General features: G+C 33.9%; 1 protein-coding gene across 4 annotated transcripts in view; it reads left to right on the top strand.

Moving 5' to 3' along the window:
• Positions 1-12,010, top strand: part of ARL6 (ARF like GTPase 6) — a 43,280-nt gene that overhangs the window by 21,581 nt on the left and 9,689 nt on the right. For all 4 annotated transcript variants that reach the window (XM_019757218.3, XM_088794041.1, XM_074333146.2 and 1 more), the window contains one exon: positions 7,587-7,716. In XM_019757218.3, the coding sequence (XP_019612777.1) occupies positions 7,587-7,716 (130 nt within the window). The remainder of the gene's footprint in view (positions 1-7,586; positions 7,717-12,010) is intronic.

The raw sequence follows: 12,010 nt of genomic DNA, 5'->3' as shown, positions 1-12,010 counted from the left end.
AAAGCTTTCAGTTTTTCACCATTAAGTATATTAGCTGAGGATTTATCATCTGTGGCCTTTACTATGTTGAGGTACTTTCCTTCTCTACCCATTTTATTGAGTGTTTTAATCATAAATGGATGTTGTATCTTGTGAAATACTTTTTCTGCATTATTGATATGATCATATGATTTTTATTTTTTATTTTATTAATGTAGTGTGTCACATAGATCTATTTGCATATGTTGAACCATCCTTGCACTCCTGAATGAACCCCACTTGATTGTGATATATAATTTTTTAAATGTATTGCATTTGATTTGCTAATATTTTGTTTAGGATTTTTGCATCAGTATTCATCCGAGATACTGGTCTGTAATTTTCTTTTTTTGTGTGTCATCCTTGCCAGGTTTTGGTATCAGGGTAATGTCTTCATAAAATGAGTTAGGAGCTATTGCCTTTTCTTCAATTTTTTGGAAGAGTTTGAGAAGGGTGGATAGATATTAAATCTTCTTGGAATGATAGGTAGAATTCACTAGTGAAGTAGTCTGGTCCTGGACTTTTATTTTTGAAGAAGTTTTTGATGACTGTTTCAATTTCTGTACTATTGATCATTCTATTTATATTTTCCAGTTCTAAATGATTCAGTATTGAAAGGTTATATATTTCTAAGAACTTGTCCATTTCTTCTAGGTTATCAAATTTGGTGGCATGTAGTCTTTCATAGTATTCTTGTATTTCTTTGTATTTCTGTGGTATCCATTGTAACTTCTGTTTTATTTCAGATTTTGTTTATTTAAGTCTTTCTTTTTCCTTTAGTGAGTCTAGCCAAAGGTTTAATTTTATTAATCTTTTCAAAGAACAAGCTTTTTGTTGCATTAACTTTTTCTACTGTCTTTTTGTTCTCTATTTCATCTAATTCTGCTCTAATTTTTATTATTTCCTTCCTTCTACTGACTTTGGGCTTTGTTCTTTTTCTAGTTTTTTTAAGGTGAAATGTTAGGTTGTTTATTTGAGATTTTTCTTGTTTCTTTAGGTAGGTCTATAATGATATAAACTTCCCTCTTATTACCACTTTAGCTCTATCCCAAAAATTTTGGTATGTTGTATTGTCACTCGCATTTGTCTCTATGTATCTTTTGAGCTCTTCTTTTATTTCTTTGACGCAGTTATTGTTTTGTAGATTGTTGTTTATTATCCACATATTTGTGGGTTTTCCGCTTTCTTTTGTCAGTTGGTTTCCAATTTCAAAGCACTGTGGTTGGAGAATATGCTTGGTATGATTTCAGTCTTCTTAAATTTCTTGAGGCCAATTTTGTGTCCCAACATCGGTCTATCCTTGAGAATGTTCCATGAGCACTAGAGAAGAATGTGTATTATGGTGTTCTGAAATGGAAAGCTCTGTAAATATCGATTATGTCTGTGTGGTCTAATGTGTCATTTAAGGCCAATGTTTATTTCCCTTTGATTTTCTATTTGGATGATCTAACCATAGCTGTTAATGGAGTATTTAGGTCCCCTACTATTATTGTGTTTTTGTCAGTGTCTCCCTTTAGTTCTGTTAGTAGTTGCTTTATATATTTTGTTACTCCCATGTTGGGTGCATTTATATTAATAAGAATTATGTTTTCTTAATGTATTATCCTCTTTATCATTATAAAATGTCCATCTTTGTCTCTTGTTACCTCTTTTATCTTGAAATGTATTTTATCAGATGTAAGTATGGCTACGCTGCTTTCCTCTGGATGATGTTTGCTTGGAGTATCATTTTCCACACCTTCATTTTGAGTCTGTGCTTGTCCTTGAAGCTGAGATCTGTCTCCAGCATATAGTTGAGTTTGGTTTTTTTGGTCCAACCTGCTACTCTCTGACTTTTAATTGGTGAGTTCAGTCCATTTAAATTTAGGGTGATTATTGATATATGATGATTTCCCATAGCCATTTTATTTCTTGTTTTCTGGTAACTCTGCATCTCCATTCTTTTCCCTTGTCTTTCTGTCTGTTATTTTTATCAGGTGGTATTTTATGATTTTTACCTCCATTTCCTCTTTCTTTATGTTATGTATCTCAGTTTTAGATTTTTTTTGGAGTGGTTACCGTTAAGTTTATGTAAAAGAAATTTCATATATATAATCGTCTTTTTTCTTCAGCATGCATCTTATCTCCATTCCCCTTTGCAAATTCAGACCTTTACCCCACCCTTTCATGTTTTTGTTGTCATAGATTATCCCTTTTTGTGCTGTGAGGCCATTTCTACATTGTCTTCTTTTTTTTTTAATTTTTTAACTCCTTTAACCTTTATGTTATATTTACGTGTTTGATACCCTATTCTGAATAAGGATTGCAATTTCCTGCTTGTGTGTATCTGTTAGTCGTCTTGATCATATTTTTATTTTCTTTTGTCTTTTTGTTTCAGGTAGAAGAATACCCTTCAGTATTTCCTGTAATGCAGGTCTTGTGGTGGCAAATTCCCTCATCTTTTGTATGTCTGGAAAAGTCTTTATTTCTCCTTTATATCTAAAGGATAACTGCTGGGTATATTTTTTTTGGCTGGTGATTTCTCTCTCTCAATAATTTGAATATTTTATTTCACTCTCTCTTAGCTTGTAGTTTCTGATGAAAAACGTGATGATAATCTAATGGCATTTCCTTTATAGGTCACCGTCTTCTTTTCCCTAACTGCCTGGAGAATTCTTCCTTTGTCATTAATTTTTGACAGTTTTAATGTAATTTTCCTTGGAGAAGACCTTTTTTGAATTGAGATAATTATGTGTCCTGTTAGGTTCTTGAATTTGAAAATTCAGTTCTTTCCATACTTTTGGGAAGTTCTCATTATTTGTTTGAATAGCCTCTCTGTTCCCTTCTCTCACTCTTCTCTTTCTAATATACCCGTTATTCTTATATTGCTCTTTCTAATGTAGTCAGATATTCTCGTAGAGTTCTTTCTTTTTTTTATTTTCCCCTCTCTATTCTCTCTCTTCGTCCACCTGAGTCATTTCAAAATTTTTATCTTCTATGTCACTAATTCCTTCCTCCATCTGGTCAGCTCTATTTCTTCTGTCAGTAATTCATTCTTCATCTCTTTTGTTGAGTTCTTCAGCTACAGAGTTTGTTTGGTTCTTTTTAATGCCATGTATCCCTGAAAATAAGACCTACCCGGACAATCAGCTCTAATGCGGCTTTTGGAGCAAAAATTAATACAAGACCCAGTCTTATTATACTATAATATAAAACTGAGAATAATATAATATAATGTAATTAATGTAATATAATAATATAAGATGGGTCTTATTTTACTATAATATAAGACTGGGTCTTTATAAAATAATATATAGTATAATATAATATAATAAGACAATATAATACTGGGTCTTATATTAATTTTTTTATTTTCAGGAAAACACGGTAGTTTCAGTGCCTTTGTTGAAGAACTCTTTTTGTTCATTGATTGTATTTCTGAGTTTGTTGAATTGCCTTTGTGAGTTTTTTTGTGTCTTGTTGAGTTTTTTTCAGACCTGCAATCTTGAATTCTCTGTCATTTAAATCACATTCTTCCATGTGTTTATTTTCTGGATATTTTTTTTATTTTCAATATGAGTTCTTTTGTTATTTTGGTTATTCATTGTGTTTGATGGATTAATTAACTGGGCATTTGTGGGAATTAAAAGTTTTGTAAGAGTTTGACACTTCCTTGTTAATCAGGTTGATAAATACAGTTGTTTCTTTTATTTTCCAGAAGGTGGCGCTGAAGCATAATTTTTATTTTGTCTTACCTGCACTGCTAGGGTTTGGGGGGATCTCTGTTGGGTAGTGTCGCCTTGGCTGTGGTAAAGCCTCCGTATTCCCCAAGGAGGTAGGCGTCCCCTTTGCGACCTGGTCACCTCAGTCTCGGGGTACCACTCTCGTGGATTGAAAGTGGTGGGCTGTGGGTCTCCTATGTGTTCCCGCCTTCCGATAGCCAGAATCTGCCAGCAGTCCTGCTCTCAGTGGGGGTTGGGCGATGGGGTGGAGGGGAGGTGGCGATTTTGCGTGTCTGTGCTTCTGCTATTCCTCGTGGGTTGAGCCACAGCAAGTACAGACCACTTGGCTTGTAAAGTTTTTTCCCCAACCCTTTTGCTCTCTGCCAAGTGAGGATTTTATTGCCAGGTGGGCCACAGGGGATTGAGTGGTTCCCACATCTGCAGAGTCCTTGGTTCTGCAACTTTTTTTCACCATTTCTCTGACCCTGACCTTGGCCAAGCCTCAATGTGTGCTAGCCACCCAGACCTGATTGCTGTCTCTGTCCATCCGGTCTGGTGTGCCCAGTGGGGGCTGCACCCGAAACCGTCACTGTTGTCTGGAGTGCTAGGGCGGCAGCGAGCATGGGCTGCTGCTGCACGAGGCTTGTGTCTCTGTTCTTCCCGGCTTCCTGTCTGCTGGTGTTCAGATTAGCCCACCTTCAGCTCTCGCAATGTGCAATGTCTCAGGTGCCTGTGTGTGTTCAGTAGGGAATCCTTTGCTGAATTATAGTTGTGTATCTTGTAACTTCAGGAGGAGAGACTGGAGGTCCTCTCATGCTACGGTGCTGCTAATGTCACCAGTTTTTGGTTTTTCGTTTTCTTATAATGTCCTCATCTGATTTACTTATAATGTCCCCATCAGAGTTATAGAGGCCTCATAAAATGAGTTGGAGAGTGTATACTTTTTTTTACTTTTCTTTTTTTGGATTTGTGTAGAATTGGTATTATTTCTTCCTTAAATGTTAGGTAAAATATACCAGTGAAGCCATCTGGGTCAGGATTTTGTGTCTGTTGGGGTGAGTGGAGGCGTAACTTAGGAATGCTAATCCTTAAATGATATTAGGTTATTCAAGTTATATATTTTTTCTTAGGTCACTTTTGGTAATTTGTGACTAAATTTATTAATGTATCTAAGTTGTCAAATTTATTGGCATAACACTGGTTATAGCATCCTCTCCTTATATTTTTAATGTCTCCAAGATCTATCTGATACAACTTTTTATTCCTGATGTTGGTAATTTGTTTCCTTCCTTTCTTGCTCAGTCTTTTAAAGAGTTTATTGGTTTTATTAATTTTTTAAGAACTTCTGGCTTTGTTAATTTCCTCTTTCATCATTACTTTCTGCTCTTGATTTATTACGAACTGTCTCTACTTCCATAGTGTTTCATTATCTCTTTTTCAGATGGAAGTGGAAATCATTAATTTTATATCTTTTCTGATATAAGCATTTAAAGCAAGACATATTCTCAAAGGATTTAGCTACATGTCACAAATTTCAATAATTTCATTTTCTTTATTATGCGGTTCAAAGTATTTTCTAACTTGTTAATTCCTCTTTAACCCTTGGATTCTTTTGTAGTATATTATTTAATTTCCAAAATACTTAGGAATTTTGAAGGTATCTTTTTGTTATTGGTTTCTAGTTTTATTCCATTTGATCAAAGAACATATTCTGTATGATTTCATCCTTCGAAATATATGGCCCGGCATACGTATGATCTAGCTTGGTGAATATTCCATCTGCAATTACATAGATGTGTATTTTGCTGTTGTTGGGTGAAGAATTCTATCAATGATAGTTGATAGTGTTCTCATCTTCCACATTCTTACTGATTTTTTTTGTCTATTTGTTCTGTCAGTTTCTGAGAGAGGAGTGAGGTATGCACCTATGATTGTGGATTTGTTTGTATTTCCCTTTAATACTGTCAAATTTTGCTTTATGTAATTGGAAGCTTGTTTATTAAATACATACACACTTAAAATTGTTTTATCTTCTTGATTGCTTGACCCTTTTATAATTTTTAATGCCTTTCTTTTTCTTTAATAATACCCTTCATTTTTAATGCTACTTTGTCTGATAGTAGTGTAGGCATGCCAGCTTTCTTACACTTATATGTAGTATAATATGTTTTGCCATCCTTTTCACTTTCATCTTGTTAGTGTGTTCAAAGTGTGTTTCTTGTAAACATCATATAGTTGTATGTTGCTTTCTTATCTATTCTGACACTCTCTGCTCCAGGATAAATTCCAACTGGGCTAAATATTTAAATATACAAATTACACTATTACAGCAGTAGAAGAAAGTATGGGGAATTTTTAAAAATAATTTTGGGCCAAGAGGAGGCTTTTCTAACTATAACAAAAACCCAAAATCTTAAAAAAAGATCAATGACTATAACTACATAAAAAGTTTTGAATTGCAGAACAGACCATGAGCACACAAAGGCAAACGACAAGCAAGGGAGACTATTTATCATTCATATCATATATAGCTGCAAGACTTATTTCCTTACTCCTTAATGTATTCTTACAAATCATTATGAAAATAAAAACTTAATAGAAAAAAATGTCAAATGATATGCCAAGATAGTTCATAAATAAAGGAATTATAAACATCTTTTGAATACTTAGAAAGATTCTTTTTTTTTTTTAATTTTTATTTTATTTTATAGACACAGACAATAGAAAGATTCTTAACTTTTCTCAAAACAATATAAGTAAACACTGTGCTAGTACTTTTTACCTATCAATGGAAACACTCATTCTTATACATTGTTGTTTAAGTGTGAATTGACACAATTTTTAAGGGAAGGCTATTGATAATCAATATCTATCAGAATAGCAATTTATATATATTTTGACCCTGTAATTCTACTTCTCAAATTTACTCGGCAGATGTACTGGCCAATTTACAAAATTTACTTTGTACAAGCTTATTCATTACAGTGTTGTTTATAGTTGTAAATATTGGCAGCAACACACATATATCTCAGTTGAGTTCTGGTTAAATAAATTATAGTATATAGTACTAAAAGAGTATTTCACAATGTTAAAATAATGAAACTGCTGTAGATGTACTGGTATGGGACAATCTCCAATATATGAAATTAAGTGAAATGCAAAAGGTATAAAATCGTGAGAATAGTCTTCTACTATTTGTATTATATAAAGAATAAAAATACATTTGCACATATGTAATATTTCTAAAAAGATGCCGAGAAATGGATGATGTGGGGTTGCCTATTTTAGGGAGGAAAAGTGGATAGCCTGGGACAAAGGTGAGAGGGGGATATTTTTACTATATACCATTTTGTATCTTCCGAATTTTGAACTATTTAAATGAATTATCATTCAAAACAGTGAAAAATGTTTCCAAAATTGTAACAAGATAAAAATATCTTGTTAGAGTGTCTGGCTTTTTACTTATAATGCTGTGACTAAATTTTAAAATCAGGTTCCAGTTTATCTTCTTTCTACTTCTATTTAAAGTTTGCCTCCTTTCTGTTTACAGTAAAACGAAACAAACAAAATATTTGACCTTTCTGTAGGTGCTGCTCAGTAACTGCTTAATGAGCCCCCAACTTCCACCTCACTCATCTTTGTTTTAAAGCTTGAACCAGAGGGCAGATAGTCTTACAAAAAGTATTTTTTAAATTCTCATATCATTCAAATACATGCATGACAGTATATGTTTTTAAATGTTTATTATGTATATGTAATATAGAAAGAAGTGATTGGAAAACAATTTTAGTGAATTTCAATTTTAAGAATTGGGAGGAAATGACCAAAAAGCTGGAAGTGTGATGATAGTTTCATTTTCTCTTTCAGATATTAAGCACCGTCGAATACCAATCTTATTCTTTGCAAACAAAATGGACCTTAGAGATGCAGTGACATCTGTTAAAGTGTCTCAGTTGCTGTGTTTAGAGAACATCAAAGATAAGCCATGGCATATTTGGTAAAGTTTTAGATTTGCTTTTCATTTTATCATTCTGAAAAAAAAAAAAAATCAAGATTCACTGTTTCTTTTCTAAGCTCGTTTTATAAGTGACCTAACAAGGTAGGATGTGAGCTAAGGATCTTGTTTTGTAGAATGTGGCATTGCAGGTATCTGTTAATATATTGCTGTTAAAGCCTTTTGACATCTTTTGGGGGATAGAAAAACAGCTCTTTAAAAGAATAACTTAGCCTACTTACTCACCAACTTCACCCACACTGATTTCCTCCTGCACATTGAACCAGCCAGCCACAGTCCCATCTCAGGGTGTTTGCATTTGTCACTCCCTTTGTCTGACTCATTCTCCAAAACAATTTTCCTGACTTGCTATTGCCCTTCCTTCAGGAGAGAGACCTCTTCTGATAACTCTAAAATATCACTATATCTTACCCTGCCCTAGTTTTCACTTTACTTTGCTTTGTTTGTCTATTGCCATGTGACCTCTTCTTTATTTTTCTTTTTGTTTTATAGTCTCTCTTCTTCCACTAGGGCATTAGTGCCATGACACCTGGGGTTTTACCAGTTTTGTTCACTCTGTAACCCCTGGAATAGTAGTAGTACATGCTACTTAGTAGGTTCACAATAAATACTTGTTTATATGAATAAATAGAAATGGAAATATTAAACTTATTTGGATATATTAATAAGGTAGAACTCATAAATAATTTGTGTCTGAAATTATTATACATTTATAATTTGGAAAACCATTTCTTACTAATATATTTAACTCCAGTGTCCAAAATATTCCAATGAGACTTTAGTGCCTACCACTACCTATGTTAAGCTCCTTCTACCCGCCCACCTACCTCCCCCTGCTGCAAGATGTCCTTCTCGTGCCAGTTTCCCCCTTTTTATTTGATGGTATCTATGGAGAAAGACTGAACACTAGAAGCCCACTGCCTCTAGGAGAAACAATATGAAGCAGAAGGTGGTAGAGCTCAGGAAGAACTTTAAGAGCTAACCCTGGTGCTGAAAGAGTAATAGTATAGAAGAGAGCTTGAAAACGCCCTGAAAACTCCTCAGTACTCAAGGCCTCCAGCACCACTACCCAGGAATGAAACACTGCATATCTTAAGTAAAACCCTCCTTACTTTGGAATCAGAGGAAAAGTCAATGTTTGTTAAATGATTCTTGAGTTAGAATTTGAGGTTCTGTGGTATTTTGTTGGGAAAGAGAGGAGGGATATGGGTTGGAGAATTATCTTCAGATGGAAACTGCATTTCTCTACATCATTTAGGTAAATCGTATCTAAATTGATAACATCTGAAGTAGAACAATTTTTAGTTTTTGCATTGTAGTAATAAGTATTGTGAGTACTTTGTTAGAAAATGCAACATTCAAAACTGTGGGTCTAATTAGGAAAAGATACAGTCCTACTTTTGATTTTGAAGTAAAAGTTAATTTTCCAAATGGAAACATCTCTAATTAAAATAATTAGCAATTGAATCTTAACAGATGTATTTATTCATTTATGACATTAAATATTTTTCAGTGAGAGAAAAAGTGATGTCCTGATGCTCTAATATCCTGATGTAGAACATTGTATTACCAGTTTCTATGTTTACTGAGTAACTTACAGAAGAATGCCATGTATTTGTTTTAAAGTGTCTATTATTTTGATTTCTTCTTAATTCAAACTGAATATCTCACTAATTTCCAGTTAGTGCTTCATTTGTTTTTATTTTTGCAATATTTTTAAAGCATGTATAAAATGGAAAATACGTTTATCCTTTTTTCCAGTTTTAGAGATAAAGGAAATCACAGTGATACAGAGATAAAATACTACATCTCTCTTACCTTAAGTACAAACAAATTTATTGGACAATAAAAACATCATAGAGAATTACAATGTGGAAAATTAAAGGAAAACTTTTATGGTTTATTTTTGACTATTATACTAAACATATAGTCAACTCTGATTGTCAGGATCTGACTGCAGTATTGTGTGTTCTTTGACTCAGTCCCTGGTGTAATAGGTATAAATTTTTGCTTATTTACTATCTTGTGAGGGAGACAGATAATAAAACAGGTAAATAGCTGTATAAAATGTCAGCTGGGAAAGTGAAGAAAAATAAAGTAGGATAATAAGATAAACAATGAGAGGTAATTGAGATCTAATTTAAGTCAGGGAGCAGTGCACTCAAAGGTTGGGAGCAATAGCTTTCCAGAATGGCCAGCGGGTGAGAAGGCTTTTGGATGAGAATGTGCTTGGAGTACTAGGAATCGCAAGAAGTCCAGGTTGGCTGAAGCAGAGAGATCTAGTGGGAATTTGTAGGAGCTGAGGCCACTGAGAAATAACCAGGAACCATATCACACAGGGCCTTGTAGGACATGGTAAAGACTTTGGCTTTTATTTAGTTACAAAGAAAGGAAAAGTAGAATTCAAACATTTGGGGTTGTTAGGAAAAGATGCATCATTTTTAGAAATACTCTACCAAAAGGGAAGTATTTCTTCATTGTATTACTTGTTTGGTACTGTAATCTTGTTTGCAACTATAGGTGTGTGGTAAAATCGATACACTGATATTTTTTGATGTATTTCGGTTACTGATGTTTAGCTATTGCTATGGATAACCCATAGTTTGATTTAAATGTCTGTATATCTCATACTGTTTGTTTATCTTCCTATTTTAAAATATTTTGATAAGTCATGTTCTTAGTCTAATAAGTAATTCCCTGGAAGTAATTTTAGTTTTGATTAGAATCAAATTAACTCTTTCAGATAATTTAGTACATTTTAAATCATGCTTCAGCACACTACAAGGAACCCTAATTCAGAAAATCTAATTATACTAATTGCTATTATGTGATTATATTTTGAAAGCAATTGACTAAATCAGTAACATGTTATGGAAAACTATTAGTCTGGGTCTTGGAAAAACTGATTTGCTACTCTAAAAATCCTTTGCATTTTATTATTTTAGTTTATATAATTAAACTATGATTATAAAATAACATTGCAATGAGGATCTGAGTTTATTCTCTTAAAAATGGAAAGACCATGAAAAGACCCTGATTTAAGTGTTTTGTATACATATCCCAATTATTTAATTCTTATAATGACCATATGAGGTCAAGGGTAGTATTCCCCCATTTTACAGATGCTAAAACTGAAGACAGAGAGTTAAATAACCTTTCCAGGTTCCTGAAGCCAATAAATATAAAACTAGTAATGAAAGCTACTGGGATTTTTTTATCCTACCAATTTGCCAAAGATATTGCAGGTTTATACCCTAGAAATATCAATTCCATTTCAAATAAAATCACTCTATTCTATGGCTAAGTTAGAACCTAAATCAAACATTTCTAATAAATGCAATAGATTCCCTGTGGCTGGACAAAATAAGATGGTGGACTCTATAAAACTTTTCCACCACTAGAAAAATAATTCAAAGTATATGTTTTGTTAATGTCAGTCTGAATAATAGTCCTAGAATAACTTTTTAGTGATACACTTTTCCAAATGTGTCGGAGCCTGCCGACGAGACGAACGGTTCCTGAAGTGGGGAGTGAGGATTGAGAAAAAAATAGACAAGAGACAAAGATGGGATCGGGAGGGCGAGCAGTTCTAATTAGACTGCTGCGCCTACTTTATTTTTCAGCTTTCTTTTATACACACAAAAACAAGAAGGTTACATAAAGCGGCTGAGGCAGCAAGTACAGATTAGTTATGTTTTCTCAAAGTTTGGCCCTGACTGTTCTTAGACCTTCAGATATTTTCCCATTCCCAGGGTAGCAGGTGTCTGTTTGTTCTTTATGCTTATCGGAGTTCCCCTTAGTGATCCTCCCAAACTCTGCTTGAAGTTACATTTTCTTAACCCTTAATGCTCCGGCTCCCTACATATCCCCCTTTTTTATTTTGTTTGAGATCGTGTCTGGCTTAGGTAGTCAGTACAGACGCCTTTACTTACCCGTCATTGGATATCGATCATCACAACGACCGACTCCTGTCTTAGGTTGTAAAAACGCTTACTGATCATTACCCGTCATTGGCTACCGATCTCCTTTGGGGTTAGACAGGGGCAGTGGCTTTTGGTTTATTAGCCATGTGGAGCCTTATTTTGTGAATTTCTCCATAAATATCTGTGACTATCCCCATCACAGCTTTTGTGATGCAGGGGAGGAAACACAGTATCAGGAGGATCACAACAAGTGGAATTACAAGGGGGGGCCATAAGTTGAAGCATTGAAGAGTATGATGGAAATCCATTGTGAAAGCTAGAGACAAGTTTGTTGAGAGTATCAGCTATATCGG

The sequence above is a fragment of the Rhinolophus sinicus genome, chromosome 17 (assembly GCF_057876585.1).
Source record: "Rhinolophus sinicus isolate RSI-liver-muscle chromosome 17, RSI-T2T, whole genome shotgun sequence".
NCBI classification, from domain to species: Eukaryota; Metazoa; Chordata; class Mammalia; order Chiroptera; family Rhinolophidae; genus Rhinolophus; species Rhinolophus sinicus.
The sequence above is the reverse complement of the archived record's forward strand: the minus strand, read 5'-3'. Positions and strand labels throughout refer to the sequence as shown.